The following is an 18,459-nucleotide window of genomic DNA, read 5'->3' as shown; positions in this document are numbered from 1 at the left end:
CGTTCCCTTTTTCCTTTGGCTGCCTGACCGGCCACCCGAAAGATGTTCCGAATTGGATTAAAATTTCCGTGCAACGTCTAAATAGGGTACGTAAAGTAAGTAAAATTAAGGAATCGCATCCGTGTGGGTTTGATAGTTTTGTGCTATGAAAATTTAATGAAAAATCCAAGAGATGGTAGGAAAAATTGCCGTTTACTATGTGCTGATAGATGTTACTGTCGCGACATCACCTATAATAATATTTAATATTTCCTTATTATTTGCTGTTATTGTAATAAAACATAACTTGTGATTTATAAAAGAAATCGTAATTATGTCACAATGACGCTGTTTTCACAAGTTGTCAGTGAATATTCCTGCAAACAAGACCAAGGTTGCCCGCCTCGTGTGACAAGATGGCTTAAATTTAACAGCTTACATAATTCCAGACGATCTCACCGTGACCGTTACTCTTTCAGATCAAAAAGCATGGATCTTCCAAACTGTATCTGACAAATAGGTGTTATGAGACGCGTGCACGTGTTAAATACGACTCGGAATGGAGGTAAGCAGATGAATTTTTTGATTGCTTGCTAACGCATTTTTACAATTGTCAAACTTGTCATCATTTGAATTGTTCATAAAAAAAGCCTTTAACTGTTACTTTTTTTGTGATCTTACTTAGCAGGTTCTATAAGATAGATTTTTATTTAAATCTAGAGTTTATCTTTCATTTAAATTTAGGTTAGATTATGTTTGTTATAAGTAGTTTATCAATGCATTTGTGAATCATACTGAATTTACAGAATTTTTTTTATTTGCATTTCTGTAAAGTTATTACAAAGTAATTATTATCCTTAATAATTATATAACATATATATTTAAATAAATATAATTAAAAATGAACTCGTGTATATCGATTGATTAATTTAAGTAAAATGTTGTAAGTACTGTTTTAAATAATAAAGGTAAAAATATATTTGTAAATACTATTGTGTATTTTAGGTTTCACAAGGACGCCAAGTCTATGTCTAAAATAAGTGGTCATAAGTATTCAACTAAGCCATCAAAAAGGTATCTAAAGCTTAAATCATAAGCATTATTATGTCATGTTATATAACAAAATTGCATGCATACTATATAACTATAATTATACTTGCTTTATTTCTATCTTATATTTTATTTATATTTTAATTAATTTACATTTTATTTAGGAATTATTTTTATTTAAAAGTATAAATATAATAAAATATAATGTAAATATATAAATTATTATAATCTACGTATTCTGAGTTAATAAATTATCTTATTTATATTGATTCAATAGAGTATTATTGTATCTAAGTATGTATTAAATAGATTTAATGCGATTTACAATATTTATTATTAAAGTGACAGAAGTAGAGGCTCAACAACAACATTTATAACTCTGGCTACTGTGGCAATAGGCGCATCAGGTGTATTGTATTATGCAAAACACGATCCAGCATTTCGTGCAACTCTCGAAGGTTGGATACCTGGTACAGACAAAGCGATTCAGATCATCTTTCAGGAGAAATCATCTTATGTTGAATTCATACGTACATGCTTCGAATCTCTACAACAATCGTAAATCTGACTGCCTTAATATTTGATTTTTAGTCAATTAGTAATAAAAACTATTTCATTTTATTAATTTATGGCCCTTGTTTCAGATTAATAAATGCTGTTTTTGGAGACAAGTCACAAGCAGAAACAGGTCAGAAAAAATTAGATTGCACGAATTTAGAAGATTTATGCGTGAGCCTCATTATTAATTCCTAAACCTATTTCCTTCCTTCCTTTTCCAATGACTAAACATATGTTGTGTTATATGAAATAATTGTTTTATTTAAAACAGTAATTATTTGCTTACTAACATGTGATAATAACATATGTACTGTAGCACCAAAGCCAGCTTTTGTACCACTCGTCGATAAGAAGGAACCGCCTATTAATGATCCTTATACTGAAATAAGAGTAAGCAAAGAAAAAGGCGAAGAAATCGAAATAGGTAGGTTTGTAAGTGTAAGAGGTCTAAATGTAAAATAGGATATTCTACTGTAAGAACTAAAAGAGAAAAGTAAGTATATATGTGTACAAAATGTCGATAAAGTAAAGTGTGTGATCACTCTGTAAAATATTTCAAATGGAGTCTAAAAACTCACGTCTTACATTAGAATTACCTCTGGAGCGTGTAATTTTATGTAGTAAACTTAACATTTACAATAACATTTTAACATAACATAATAAATTTTTCACATTACATTTTTCAGTGGCCGAAAAACCTTCACCACCAGCTAAGGATGTTCCTAATGAATTAATGCCAAAAATTTGGTCGAACTGGAAACATCATGCGGTGAAACTGCGTCCAAAGCTATCGGAGCTTACCAGAAAGCAGCGTGTGCTATTCAAGATTATAATCAAGATGTAATAAAAGTTGTAGAGAGTGTTGGTGTTACTGTTGGTAGCGGAGTTTGGAATAGGTATTCCTTTTAATACATATTGTTTTATAATTTTGCCTTTAACTGTTTTCTGCTCAGAGATCTATGATTATAATAAACTATTTTTAATTTCAGACTGAAAGATGCTACAGAAAAGAGGAAGGAAGCTATTAAAGCGGCAGAAGACCATGCTAATGAAGCATTAAATTCGCTCAGGAAGATGTATGATTTAATAGACGACCCAAAGTTTGAGGCCCCCGCGCATATGAAAACAGCTGCCCGGAGGAACATCAAAAAAATTTTAGACGATGTAGATGTAGCAAAGAAAAAATACGAGATGGAAGTAGAGAGTGGAAATATGGCTGAACGTTACTGGAGACACGTCAAAGAGGCCCGGGAAAATTTCAACGAAGAACTTCAGATACTATTCCCAGATATCAATATTAACAAAAAGAAATTGAACATCGATGAAAACGCCTTCGACTTGTTTGTTTTGCACATGTACAATAAAGTAAACAGATTGCAGAAAGAATTGGAGAAAATGAAAGTAAATATAGATATAAACTGTGCACATATTCAAGTATAAAATCCAATCTCTCCAAACTTTGTCTTATCTTGTTACAGACAGTTAACGAGAGCAAAGTGAAAGCAGCATTAAAATCATTAGGCAACGTAACAACCGAGGAACAACTGAACACTTTGGTGTGTATGGAGCTGGACGCGGAGAAGCTGATTCTTCAGGAGGAATTTAATAAAAAGGTAAGAGAGTTAACTTCATTCTACCAATTCCGGATAACACGGAATATTGTCGTATAATTATTATGCTATCATGATTGCATTAGCCCGTTTATATATCTCAATAAAATAACTCGAAGTTTTCGAACGAACCGAAGAAGACTCAAACCGTGGCGCAACTGGCTATTCAATAATTAATACGTAATAGAAGATCTTCGAATTTATGCTTTCACGCATCGTACGAATGAAAATTATGCGACCACTTTCAGGGGATATTTTCGAACCGCACGTAAAAATAACGATGTCGTGGATGATAGCTCTGGCGAGATAACGCGTATACTCGTTATTGAACCGTATGAAACGGGGTACAAATTAATACGAGGAGCCCTCCAATCGATAGTTGTCTCATAAAGGCAAACATCGAGCCGGTGATGGTACATACGGTTCTATGGTATACGGATAGAATTTGGCATTGGAAAAGGCCGTGGCGCATGCCGTCACATACTTTGGCGTTATGTGCGGCTGCACATGGGACGTGGTGTATCCCATATCCTTGTGTGCACGGATACGAATGTATATCTGTCCGTTTGGTAAAGGATGAAGGGCAGAGGGAGGCGGAGGGACGGGATTCTACCACCCTTCGGGCTTTTTATCTATTTCCATTTGGCCCACCGCCAATATTTCGCTAGCGGCAGGCAATATTATCTCTTTAGACTAGCCTTGCGGTATATCCGGTATGCACGCGTCTAGTCACACCGAGATATCCTCGCTCAGAGGAATCACTATGACTTACTGTCGTCATAGTTGTCTCCGGAGTTGGTCCTTTGCCCTCGATTCCATTCGGGCTACGAGTTCTGACTCCAGATAGGTCGTACAGAGAATTTTTGGACGATGGTGTGTCTATCGACGTACACCGAATATGTAGAACGGTTTATTTAATTATTTTCGCGGCACGTATTATACTTTATTATATTACACGTATTATACTTTGTATTATATTAGGTCGTCCCATAAATTCGTTCCGGTTTTTACTTTTACCATTTAAAATTATACATCGAATAAACCTTTAAATATTAAGAAAAAATTTAGTGGCCCTTTTGTTCTACGACTTCTTCCTATTTCGTTGACAAAAACGTTAATCATCGATATAGTTTATAAATTGTGACGAGGAATGTAAATATCACCGCGAACGAACTTATGGGACGACCTAATACTTTGTTATTCGGAGTGGTTTCAAGATTTCCTCCTTTTTTTCGAGGAATGCTTTCCAACGTATTCCGAGTAAAGTTTGCTTCGATTTAAAACTGTATCTTCTTAAATCTAAACTGAAACACAATCGATACACGGTTCGTTGCAATCTGTCGTCGCACATTTAATCGTAGAAATCGACGAATTCGTCGCGCACTGACGATCCGCTTGCAAATTTTCCGCAATCTCCTCGTTTCGGGATTTGGTGCTTTAATCAGTGAATCGAGCCGGGCGTAATAAATTCGCGACGACTCGTGAAACCGGGGTCGCAAATCGGGAATCGCGAGTCTTTAGAAGAGCTCTTTAACGGTTCTACATACCAAGCGTTTCGCGAGGTCGACGAATCTGCTATCTCCGCGAATGAGACCGAAATCTGTACACAAAACGGGATCCGTTAACACGCGGCTATGAATCCGGGATCACGACACTTGCTCTTCTCGGACTCGTCTGAGGATTGCCGAGATTTTAAAAGGATACGCGAGTTTTGAAACGCGGACACGGAAGGTGGTGGCCGGTCGTGAATAATTTCAAGCGTGTCCTAATCGGGGGAAGGCAGCTTGGGTGACGAGAGAGAGAATTTTTGACAGAAATTGGAATGAAGCGACCGTGGAAAAGCTGAAAAGCTGGACCTACCGGATTGTTACTTAACATTCTCGCATAAAGCATTCCTTCTGTTCGCTCGGAAGGGTTTCGCGTTAACATCCTACGTGCCTTTTCAAAGGTTTTCAATTTTCACCAAACGAGGACCGGAGTTTACGCCCATACGGCCCCTTTTTAGTTAACAAATCGCCACGAGAGAGCGTGTTTTTCACGCGAGGCTTCTGCTATCGAGCGTTTAGCATCATTCTTTATGGATGTGCAAAGGTGTTCTGCATTCTTCTCTGTTTGTACGTGTTTCAAACATCTTCCACGATGAATTAAACATTCACCGGCCTCGAATTTTTGGCGCCGTTATCGTCCACCACTATCCCTGATAATTATTCGACGGGAATATTGATCTCGCACGTCGATGGAAACACGAGTCGCGACATTATTCTAATTTTTCTGTATAAAGTTTCTCAAAAATCTTAAACTAAATCTACCATGGTTTAAGTCAGCGTTTTTTAAACTTTTATTAACCCTGTGCCACTCGACGATCTTTTGGTCACAGGAAAATGGTAATTCGAAGATTTTCTGCCATCAAGTCGACGATATTCTTAGAATGGTAAATAAGAAATGAATAAAAGTTAAAACTTAATAATTATTTTACCTAGACGTTTCCTCATTGTTGGACAAATTTAAATTTGATATATTAACATTAGATTTACGGGCGGTTTGGTTCTACGGACACCCGTTAGATTTAAGGGTAAAGGAAACCTTATATTTTCTTTAAAAAAACAATCGATGGATTTAATTAGAAAATAATCGTAATATTAACAGACTTAACATAAGTTAATTACATCTGGTAATATCGTGCAAATGGAGCAACCCATCCGTCAAATTGACAGGTCCCGTAAACCTAGTGTTAATTATCATTGATCTTTAGAATCTGATTAAATGGCGACCGAGGCCCGCCTTTCGAGTGCAAAACTCAACGTTCAACGTTTTAATCATTCGTATTCGAGATTTTTCTTCTAATATACGTATAGTCATTCAATTTTTTAAAGCTTCTACTTCTTTCTATTTACCGGTGATTTTGACCCTGATAGATTTAGTGTTAAGAAACGTCCTTCTCCAAAAAAAACGGATGTTCATATGTGCTGTTTTTAAAAAGTTATATATTAATTAAAAAATTAGAAGATCCAATAGGACCTAGATCTATTACTTTGTTGCTTATCACATCGTTAGCACAATTTTCCATTTAACTCACTAGCGCCACCACGGTCGTTATCTCCAATGAATACGAATTATTTCTTAATTTTACCATCACAGTAAAAGTACCATCTACAGAAAAGTGGAAATTCACAGAATTTCTTCTATAAAACTGACGATGTTTTTTTGAATAGTAAACAAAGAATCGTAAAATTATTTCATTTTGTTATCTCGTATATTGGTATATTATCTTAAATTTGTTATATTAATTAATATGGGTCTTCAAAATTTGATGGCGACCGACAGTCGCCTGTCGAGTGCAAAGGTTTAATACAGTAATTACGCGCGTTCAAATACGTTTCCCAATTCGAGTGTAATCCAATCACCGAGAGTAGAATCAAAACTCCGAGAACCATCTGGAATCATTCGATCTTGCTAGGTTATCGCGTTCCAATAAACACACGGTCATAAATCTTAGAAATACCTCTTAGAACGGAGCCAGACGTGTCCTCACTTTCACACCGGCTAGGTATACGAGGCGAGAAAGCGTACTTCACAGCACGTTCGGATCTTTAACGACGACTGCCGTGACATCGATCGTATATCCGGTTTTACGACGGAAGCATCGGACTTGGTGAAAAATATCGCCTGGACAGCGCGGAAGCATTAGCGCGTTTCCGGTCCGGGCGTTCGTAAATCGCGGAATTCCCTGGTCGCAGGCAGATGTAATCGCGCGACGTTTTCGATCTTTCTCCCCTTTTCCCGTGTTCGAACGGTATCGATTGGCCCGTGTGTGCCTTCTGCTCCATTACAGCTCGTTCGGACTTTATGGCCGCAGCGTGGAATAATTTAGGGCCGGCCATAGCCCGGGAGAAAAATTTCCCGCTAACGCGATTTCAATTCGAGTCTTCTGCTACCTCCCGACTGATTTATCTCCGAGATGAGACCCGGAATTTGCACCGACGCTGTCCAAATTAAGGCCAAAGATTCGGGTTAAACAGTGTAGAATGGGACAAGTGGTGTGCTTACACCAGCGATCCATCGACTGTTTCACTGCTACAGTCCGACTAGAAATTAATTAATCGATACTAGCTTATGCCTAGTTAATATTAGGATTAGCCGAATGTAAAAATGGAATGTTTCCGAGAAAACAGGGGATACTTTTAGGGAAAAAGGCAGATTTAACCCTTTCGCTACGGAGCGCTTGTGAGAAAATGTGATAACTGTGAACGATTGTCATAACTGTGAGTATTGACACTGAGGTACTACGAAGTAGAAGTTGTTTCTTGTTCTCGAAATTTTATAATATTTATTATATTTAGTAATATTATACATATTATTTTTTAAAATATTACATTATAATGCTCGTATAATATTTTTTAATACCATAATAAACAGTAATTGTCTTAGAAGAGTTAAATGAAATTTGGCAAACGATAATTTTGTCGTAATTGCTGGTTGGTATAAACAATGTGCATTCCACATAACCATGTCTAGTATGTGGAAAAAGTATTTTTGTACCATTTGAAACTTTTACGAGTACATTCAACCGATTTAAAAACCATATTAATTTGTCAACGGCTTCCATATTGGTTTTATAATCAATGACGCAGGTCGGTTTTTGTATTGGCAATTCGGTATGATAATCTATCTTATCTAGTTGTATCAACAATGTCTGTTGAATGGCAAATTGTTATCATTCAAACGTCTCGCTTGTCATGCCATTTTAACGTTAATAAATTATTGCACGAACGGAATGATATCTCACCTTTTTTAAATGATACTTAACACTAGATTTACGGGACCCATCAATTTGACAGGTAATTTGACGCAATTATACAATATTAATAGATTTAATCAACATATATAAAATTTTTTAATATCGTAATTGTTTTTAAATTAATCTCATGGTCTTATTTCTTTAGAAAATACGTAGTTTTCTTTATCCGTAAATCTTACGGGTCTCCATAAAGATAGGTATTCAGAAACTAAGTTCGTAACCTAGTGTAAACAAAGTATTTCATGTAAAGTATGAAATAAAATATATATGATATGAATGTATATGTACGTTCTTCGTATATGAGTGGTCATTTTTCGAGGGCGTATATCATAAAAGGGTTAATTATACAAAAATATCAAGATTCTTCGGTACTTATCTTTCCCAACACCAGGTATACTTAGAGTATATCGAGAAACGCGTGTTATTTAAAGAATTTTGTTAACGTCTTCGAACTCGTCATAAATTCTGTTAATAACTTTGAAAATATACGATCTAAGCAGATGATGTCGAAGGAGCGATCTCTCTCTTGGAACTCCTGATCGTCCAACTTCTAATTAGACTTCTAAATTCCCCATCGTCCGTGTTGGAAAGGCTAATGAAGAAAACTCGCGAACAGTTCCGTTCTTTCCAAGCGCGTCGGACGCGCGAAGACAGCAGAGAGAAAGAGATTTCGTGATTAAATCCTGAGAAATCTTCGAGATTCCGTTCGAGCTCTGACGGAAGTCCGCTGTGTCCAATCAGGACCGGATGTCGCAAGATTTTTTCCTTCGGAAACTCAGCGGAGAAAACGGCGGTCCTCGGGGTCGTTAATGTTCTACGAATTCTAGTCGAGGCTTGACGAAATTGCTATTCGATAGGTCGTGCTGGACGTTGATTTGCTATCGCGGAGATCGATTGCTCGAACACGGCCAGCGAAACGTCCAGACGCCATGAAGAATGGCCGCACACCGGATGCTCGACTTTTTTACGGCGCAGCATTATGTCCCGTTCGTTTTTTGTTATAAAAATCGCCGGGACACGATTTATGCGCGTGTCGTTTCGTTAATCTTACTGTTCCATCACTGTAGATCTCTTTTTTACAGATTTTATTTACGCCCGCGTAATCCCTTTTCTTTTCCGAGCTCCTTTCGCGATAAAAATATGTCGAACTCGAGTGTATGGATTTTAAATACAGGAATATTCGATGGAATTATTCGGAATTTACTAATTTAACAAATACCTGCGACTAACGAATAATAACTAACTTCAGAACTCGAATCTTAGGATTCGGTAGTAAGGAGAATTGCGAATTAACACGTTGCCGAAAATAACAGCTATAGCCGTTCGATCTTTGAACTCGAGTGTGTGGATTTTAAATGCAAGAATATTCGATGGAATTATTCGGAATCTATTAATATAATAAATATCTGCGACTAACGAATAATAATTAATCTCAGAACTCGAATCTCAGGATTCGATAGCAAGAACTGCGAATTAATACGTTGCCGCAAATAACGGCTATAGCCGTTCGATCTATACATATTTTAATCAATAAAAAAAAGAACAGTGTTAGTACGAAGTGTGAAAATGACATGATGAACAAATAACGGTTATAGCCGTCGAGAGCTTTTTAGAAAAACTCATGCCCAAATGTGATAATTTTCACTTTCAAACATACAACTTACACTCGATTTCATCTGTCAGTCATAAACAATTGAAAAAAAATGTGTTTCTGAACACGATCGTCAAATTAAAAGAGTGCTTACGTAACGTGTTAAGAAAAAATAACATGCAGCGAGTAGTAACTTGTAAATAATACCGAAAAAGACAAACGACTAACGCTCGTCCGACCACACGCAGTTTTATACTACTTAAACGTCTCTTCTTTGATTACTCTCGACCTCGTTTGATTTACGCGACTGTTATTTATTTATTACACCGTATTTCATCGTGATGAACCTTTTTGCTAGGCGATAGAGGCTGGATGGTGAAAATTTGGTGGGAAAACGCGGGTCAAAGTGGCGTAACTTTGACTTTCAAACGTAACTCGTGCCCCGGAGGCTCTCTCTGTCGCTTTGAACGATGGGTTTCGAAGGAAATTCGGTTCTCGGATGGAATATCGAAGTGTCAAAAATCTCCTCTGTCGTTGGAGGGCTGGCTTTTTTCCCTGGGTCGTTTAGAGGGCGGAGAAACGGGTGACCGTTGAATATTAAAATATCGACTCGCGCCGCACCGAGTCGATCGGAATCCGCTGCTCGACTCGCGGCTATCGACACTGGTGCCCCGTCAAACTGAAACTATTACAGCCGGATATCTTTTCAAGCGTCGATCGGAAATGGACGTATCGATCGCGGTGAGTCGATTCCACCGGCCGTTCGTGTTATTAAACCCGGGCCTTCCAGTCGATTTCGCCAAGGAACTCTCCCCGAAGGAGCGGATCGCCGTCTCCAGCAACGGTTCCATCGTGGTTTCGCCTCTGGGAGACCGGAAGTTTCGAGGACGATGAAAATGACGCGGTTATCGTAGCGTTATGTGCCGTGGAACAAACTGGTCGACCGAGAGCTCTGAAGCATGCTCCGTTGGGTTTGGTTTACTTGCTTCTGACAGAGTCCCGATCGCGAAGGGTTTTCTGGTTTTTGATTCGTTCCGAACAGTAGTAACAGCGTCGAATGTTACTTGATCGGATTTTGGAGTCTTCTATTAAAGGGTGAGATCGATCTGATGATGTAGTTTGATAAAATATAGACTTCGTTCGAGGGTAAGATCTTGTCAGGGACCTCAGGAACTCTTCAGATATAATCCTCGACACTTTATTTAATTAGATTGTTCGTTAACTTCGATATAGTGACAAGAAACTTCAAGATAGTCATCTTCATAAGAGGGTTTCTGATTATGTAGTCATCTGATTAGGTAACGATGATCGCAAAACTAGAGTCTAGAGTGTCTCGAAGGTCTGTTTAACCAGTTAAGTGTGGCGACCTCCAGTGTGTGTCGCGATAATCAGGAGATGACGGATATAGTCGTCAAACACACTTAACTGGTTAAAGGGGTAAACAAAATTCATCCTAGCGTTAAATTTCGCAATTCCAGGAATAAAAATGTCCGATATCAATTTCTCACCGTCAAAAGCTCACACGCTAACCCTTCGAACCCTAAATATCTCCTACGTAAATTTCCCACGTACCCTTTTTCACCTCGAACCGTGAACGCGTGAATTTCTACTAGATTTAAAAATTGCCGGATTAATCGGATCATCGGATGCCCGAACGAAATTAAACGAAAACCCACTCGGTCTTCTTCCGAGAAGCATTCAAAATCCGATTCTCCGAATTACTTCTCTAGTCGTGATAAGGTTACTAATAGCCTAAAATCTGCAAAAATGCTTGGTGCAAAACAGCGTGGCAAAAACAAGGAATGAACACTGGGAAACTGGCTGCTCCATGAGGATGAAACGTTGGTCTATTGGAATGGAGTCGGCTCTGGTGAAACCGAGCTCTTCGCTCTGCTGTAATCCAGACCGCGGCTCTCTCGATTCCATTTCACCGTGCAGTTATCGCGGCAGATGGCCGGCAGTTTTTGATTTTTTAAAACGGATTAGGGAACGATGCACCGGATTAGCATCGTTCAGCCGGCGTGGATCGTTTCGTCGCGCGATGAAAACGGCCTTTGTTCGTTCCCGGTGTTTTTATTTTTTATTCCTTTCTGGCTGGCGCGCGCGGTCAGTCGTCCGATTAATTTAATTTCCGCGGCGTGGGAAACACTGCCGGGGTGTCAGAAATCATATTTTTCTTTTTTTCCCTGTTTTTTCGCCCCTCCTCGCCCCGTTTCCACGTTTCCTCCCCCCGTTCCGTTTCGGGCTACGTTTCGCACGGCCTGCGAACGCGCTCGACGGTCCATTGTATTCGCGAGAGACTCGTTCTGTCTATTTCAGATCCTTCTCTCTCTTTCTCTCTCTCTCTCTCCCTATTTTTCAAGGTGTCTCTTTGTCCCTCTTGCCGACCGTTCGATTTTCACGTCGGGCTACGTGACGAATTTTCGAGTTTCGGTGACGAGAAAGGACCATCGTATCGTGTCTAGGGAAATTGTTTGGAAGATTCGATAGCTAGTTTCAGATGGAGAGGAACGGTTCACTTTAGAATCACCTGGAAGAGCTGTTCTTCGTGAGCCACTTTTATTTTTAATAATTGCGATATGATTTTTGGATAGTCTTCTTTTTAAGAAAAAAGAAATTCTTCGAAATTAGGATTTAAAAAGCAGACGTGCCGACACATCGATAGCTAGTTTCAGATGGAGAGGAGTGGTTTACTCTTGAATCACGCGAAAAAGCTGTTCTTCGTGAGTCACTTTTATTTTTAATAATTGCAACACGATTTCTCGCTCGTCTTCTTTCCTTAAGAAAAAAAAAAGAAATTTTAGAAAATTAGGATTTAAAGGGCAGAGGTTCCGAGACATCGATAGCTAGTTTTAGATGGAGAGGAATGGTTTACTCTCGAATCACGTGGAAAAATTCTTCGCGAGGCACTTCCTTTTTGATAATTGCGACACGATTTCTCCCTCATCTTCTTTCCTGAAGGAAAAAGAAATTCTAGGAAATTAAGATATAAAAGGCAAAGCTCCCGAGACATCGATAGCTTGTTTTAGATGGAGAGGAATGATTCACTCTCGAATCACGTGGAAAAGCTGTTCTTCGTGAGCCACTTTTATTTTTAATAATTGCAACACGATTTCTTCCTCATCTTCTTTCCTCAAGAAAAAAAAAAAAAATTCTACGAAATTAGGATCTAAACCACAGAGATGCCGAAACACGACAGGATCGATGATACCCTAATTTCCTATCAGGTTACCCCGATCACCGCATCAACCGTGACGCTACTTATCCAAATGCGAGCCCAGCCGCGCTACTTATTCACCTCGCTGTACTGTAACCCACCGACGCGTAATCAATTTCATGACTGAAACTAAGTCACGGAACCGATCGCGAGATCCGTCTTCGAAACGACCGCGTGTCTGAAAATCCCGCAGCCTGATCAACCCTCGCGCAATCTCTCACCTTGCTTCGTCCTGCTTACACATTATAAACTTCATCCCTGAGATTAAATCGTTGATTGATCCCCGTGTCCCGTTGGTAAGGGTTAATGGAAAATCCATGACACCCGTTGCTCGTCTGCGAGGCACGTTGATCCCACGGGTCGATCAGGCCAGCCAATCGAAGGATTTGGCAGCCCAGGCTATCACGTTGAACGCTTGCTGCCTGATGTTCGCGAACCTGTCGTGAGTCTCTGTTGCACCAGACCTGGGCCTGCTTGTCGAGTCAGCCGGCCGTTAATTATTGACACGGTATTGCAGTGAACAGAGACGAGACGGAGAGGGTGTCAGGGTCCGTGCAGGCGTGTGCAGAGCGCGTCAAGCGGAAAGCGAAAGCGGAGAACCAACGAAGAAAGCTCGGGGATTAGAGCAGACGGAGCTTGGCTCGCTTGTCAATAAGGGCGTCGAGCCTTCAGCGCGGATAATTAGTCAAAGTCTCTATTAGCCGCTGATTAACCTAACCTTCCGATCGATCACTGGTCGAACGGAGGATCTTTATTTGAAAGCCGTTCGATTTTTTCTCTCCCCGCGAAATATCCTTTAAAATATTTGTGAGATCTAGACGGTTCTGTTGCAGAATTTCGTGGAATTTATTTTTAGTTTGACTTTTATCTTATTATCGAAGCTTCTATTAGTCACTGGTTAGTTCTTGCTTCTAATGGATCAAACAGAAAACTCGATCTTTCTCAGATAAATTGAATCCAAAACTTTGAATCGAAGTATCCTTAGAAATTTTAAAATTAGGTTTCCAGGTTTTCAGAAATAGCCAAATTTTTGTATTTTCGAGGACAGTGTAATGTATTTTAGATAATCGGAAGCATCGAATATCGGAGATTCGGAATTTCATAGTCGTTTATTTAATTCCTTGTTGTTACTTAAATTTCGTGGCCACATTATTTGGTCCGAAAACTTTCGAAACTCAATCTTTCTCTGATAAAGTGAATCGAATACTTTGAAACGAAGTATCCTTAGAGGAGATTTTGAAGTTAGGATTCCAGATTCTCAGAAATAACCTAAATTTGTTCTTTTCGAGAACAGTGTAATGCATTTTACATAATCGGAAGCATCGAATATCAACGATTCGGGGTTCCATCGTCGTTTATTTAATTCCTCGTTATTACTTAAATTTCGTGGCCACATTATTTGATTCGAAGACTCTTGAAACCCAATCTTTCTCTGATAAACTGAATCGAAGTATCCTTAGAAGAGATTTTAAAGTTAGGATTCCAGGTTCTGAGAAATAACCAAAATTTTTCTTTCCGAGAACAGTATAATGCATTTTAGATAATCGAAATCATCGAATATCTGAGATTCGAAGTTCCATCGTCGTTTATTTAATTCCTCGTTATTACTTAAATTTCGTGGCCACATTATTTGATTCGAAGAGTCGAGTGGCGATGGCGAATAAAACAAATAACGCGTTCAGCGAAGTATACACGATGTCGAGTTTAATCTAACCGTGGTCGCGGGATTTTTGGAGGGAGGAGTCGAGGCGAGGGTCGTCTGCCAGGGTGAAAAGTGTTTCATATTCCGCGACTGAGCTTAATAATTCTGATCCCGTTGAAAGCCCAACCTCTCGCCACTCTTATATCTTACGTCTTATAAACCCGACTTGAGGAAATAAGGCTACACTCGGCCCAATCTTCAACGCGGAACAAAGGGCATGTATCCCGCAAACGAAAGAATATAAATCCACACAAACACGCGTGCTCCTTGTACACAGGGTGTCTCTGGAACGAGGGCGAATAATTTCGGCAGATTACTCCGAAATTTGCAGATTTTTATCAGAAGCAAGGAGTAGCGAAATCGAGATATTCGTCGTAGCCACGCGAGTTTCATAAACGGTGGATATATTTCTTCTTAAATTAGAAAACGACCTCGCTGAACGATCCTCTGATATTTTTTCCACGTTCGTTCCGAGCCACCGAGTGTACATTTTTGTTCTCCGGGCGAAGTACTCGAAGCACCAGGTTGTTTTGTGCTTGTTTACGCCCTCGTTGCCGAAAAGCGTGTCTTGAAATATAAGGGGCGGTTTCGTTGACTGCCATGCTTTGTCCTACATCGCGCTATGCTCCAGGCATTGCTGAATCTTAACGCCGTTTCTTCGGCTACCATATTTATCGCGTGTCTCGCTCTTATTTTGCCAGAATTAATTCCACGATTCGTAACGTTCAGTGTTCACCGGCTTACAATACCGGAATCTAAGAATTACCGAACAACAATAGCTTTTCACGCGTTCAAACATATTCTTTAATTATTTTCCTCCCTTCTTCTCGAATTACGGAACATTTTCATTCCGGCCATTCTTCAATTTAACGATCCCGTCGAGAAACGAGTTGAATCATTCAGATCGTGGAAATGGGAATTGGGAGACAAAAAGAAAAACAGGATTTTTGTAGTAAATGTAAAATTCGGATGATAGGGACAAGTGAAAGTTTAGAAGTACCTGGCTCATTCAAGGGTCCAGATACATGAAAAATATGTGAACGAGAAAGAAAGAAAGACAAAATGAAAGGTTTAACCCTTTCGCAACGGCGAACTTTTCTAAAAAAATGTGATTATGAATTTATGATATATAGTTTAAGTTCAGAGGTATGTTGTATAAAAAAATAAATATAAATATTTTTTCATATGGTTTCCCAATCCTACTTGTCTTTTTTTGATATAGGAAACATATTTCCGATAAAGCACAAAAAATTAAATAGTCTTTTAACTTTCTTGTAAAGATTTTCTATCCTTTTAATCCTTTGACTACTGTGGAGGTCTATAGGCGCTCTCAGTATTACAAACACAAAATTTCTCAGTGCCTATAGGCGCCCACAGTAGTCAAAGGATTAAATAGAAGGGCGAAAGAATCATTTACTTCAGAATCAATTTTAGTTTCAGTTGTCAGTTAAGTTTCTAGTCAGCTTCTGTTCAGTTTTTCAAGTCAGAGTTTTAACCCTTTGGGGACGAATTTCGGAATGAAAGCTGCATGGAATGTAGCGAAAAATAATTTTAGCAATGTCGTCAATGTCGTAAATATTTTTTAATTCGGAGAATTTTCTTCTATTCGTTATTTTTTTATCATTTAGTATACACCGAATGTATCGTTAGTTTCGTTTCAGTTTCAGTTTTAACATAGAATCAGTCAGTTTGTAAAAATAAAAGGTCGAACGAGTTCGTTGTCAATTAAAACACACGTGCATAATTTTTAATCCACTTTACTGTTATCGTATTAACCCTTGAATGGCGACTGTCAGTCACCATGAAATTTCGAAGACTCATATTAATTAACATATCAAATTTAAGATAATATAACAATACGCGAAATATCGAAGTCATATAATTTCACGTGTTAATTATTACACGATCCTTTATTTACTACAAAATAACGTCAATTTTATACCAGAAAATGTGTAAATTTCTACTCTTCATGTTAATCATGGAGCAGCGACTTATTTATTTGAAATTTTTTTCTGACATTAGTGGAAATGCACGTGGTGACTCGAAGTTAAATAAGAAATAATATCATTGCGAAGTATGTTTATGTTTTGCTACCAACTTCCAAGCTTTTAAGTATGTTATTTGGAATTTGCTTCGACTAAGAAATTGGGAAATTTAAGTAAATGTGGGAAGGAACAAATTTAATTGGGAAAAAATAACGGGAACCAATCAGCTGCGTGTGTTAATTATAGAGCAGCGACTTTTCTGTTTCAAATTGACTTCTAACGTCAGTGGAAATGCATGTGGTGATTCGAAGTATAATAATAGCACTTCGAAGTATATTTCAATTTTTTACCAGTCTCGAGCTTTTTACCTCTTGCCTTACGATTTATTTTTCAACAAAAGCGACACCAAGGTCGTTGGCTGAGCGTTGGAAACTGTACAAATCGAAAACTTCCTACGATTATATATACGTGCGCGGTACAATTAATTTTGCAAGATGTTTGATAAATAATTACGATTAGTTGATTATTAAACAAAAAAAAAGATTTATTATTGCAAATTGGCCCGATAGTCTTACGACGCTTCTGAGGCGTCATTGTAAACTAAAGAGTTAAGTATTTTATTTGAAATTCACTTCAATTATGAAATAGGGTATTTAAATAAACGAAGGAAGGAACAAAGTAGCAATATTATTAAGTCAGTCTCCTCCTGGAAAATACGGTTCCATATACAAATCACTCACTCGGTACGATAACAAGTATCCAATAGAAATATCCGTCAGTTACACGATATTTCATACAATCGTGAAAATAGCCTTTCGATAATATAGCTAAATTCATAGCGTTGGGCAAAGTTCTGGGGAAAGTTTGGACCAGGACCAAAAGTAAATATATAATCTGATAGCGGCGGGAATGGAAAGAAGATCGTCCGGGAAAGATTGAAAGAGGATTAACCTTTTTACCCTGTTTTCCAGTTGCTGGAGGAGCAGAAAAAGTTCAATGACGAGATGCGGCGACAGCTGAAGCTGCAAGAACAGGTGCACACCGATCACATTCAGGAGGCGCTCGCGATAAAGGCGCAGGAAGCGGATAGGAAGCTGAAATGCGCACTCAGCGAGCAATCCGAGAGCGATTCCTTGAAGTATAAGACACACCTCGCGGCAATCGTCGGAAGGCTACGTGGTCTTGAAGCTGCACTGAAGGGTGAGTGTTTTCTTATTGCCCCCCTTTTGCTCGGTCATCCCCGGGAAAATGTATTAACGCGCGCCTCTTCCCGGTTGGGTCACTTTATTTCTTCGATAAATCGCTCCTGGAACGGGAATATTACCATTTTAATCCGGATATATTTATTATTTTGAAAATTTTATATCGTTTGAAATAATAGTCTCGGCAATGAATGATCGTTAATTTTTTATATGGTAATTGTGATAAATTGATGCACTTCCAGACTTTTGCACGCTTTTGTTATTTTATTTTTCAAGGAATAGACCAACGATTGTAAAGAAGGTAAACAAAGTTAGTTAGATCACTTATTTCTCCGATAGATTGTTCCTGGAACGGGAATATTACCATTGTAATCCTGGATATATTTATTATTTTAAAAAATTTTATAACGTTTGAAACTATAATCTCTGCAATGAATGGTTGTTAATTTTTATTATAGCAATTACGATAAATTGGTGCATTTTCCAGTGTTTTGCACGCTTTTGTTATTTCATTTTTCGAGGAATAGACCAACGATTTTAAACTAGATGGACAAAATTAGTTAGATCACTTTATTTTTCCGATAGATCGTTCCTTGTACGATCATTCCTAGAAGAGGGATATTACCATTTTAATCCTGGATATATTTATTAGTTTGAAAAATTTTATAACGTTTGAAATAATAGTCTGGTTGATAATTTTTAATGTGGCAATTACGATAAGTTGGTGCACTTTCCAGTGTTTTGCACGCTTTTGTTATTTCATTTTT

General features: G+C 38.3%; 1 protein-coding gene across 1 annotated transcript; it reads left to right on the top strand.

The window, feature by feature from the left end:
• Positions 1-42: 42 nt before the first annotated feature.
• On the top strand, positions 43-17,690 carry LOC143220380 (MICOS complex subunit Mic60-like; the record flags this gene model as incomplete). Its single annotated transcript, XM_076446037.1, is given in 12 exon segments — positions 43-73; positions 76-95; positions 459-544; positions 985-1,053; positions 1,372-1,587; positions 1,674-1,754; positions 1,899-2,011; positions 2,274-2,324; positions 2,327-2,483; positions 2,577-2,988; positions 3,066-3,200; positions 17,462-17,690. Coding segments are annotated over 12 exon segments (1,600 nt in total), but the record flags the coding sequence as incomplete, so codon positions are not given.
• Between the last annotated feature and the right edge of the window lie 769 nt (positions 17,691-18,459).

Source organism: Lasioglossum baleicum, unplaced genomic scaffold (assembly GCF_051020765.1).
Source record: "Lasioglossum baleicum unplaced genomic scaffold, iyLasBale1 scaffold0874, whole genome shotgun sequence".
NCBI classification, from domain to species: Eukaryota; Metazoa; Arthropoda; class Insecta; order Hymenoptera; family Halictidae; genus Lasioglossum; species Lasioglossum baleicum.
The sequence above is the reverse complement of the archived record's forward strand: the minus strand, read 5'-3'. Positions and strand labels throughout refer to the sequence as shown.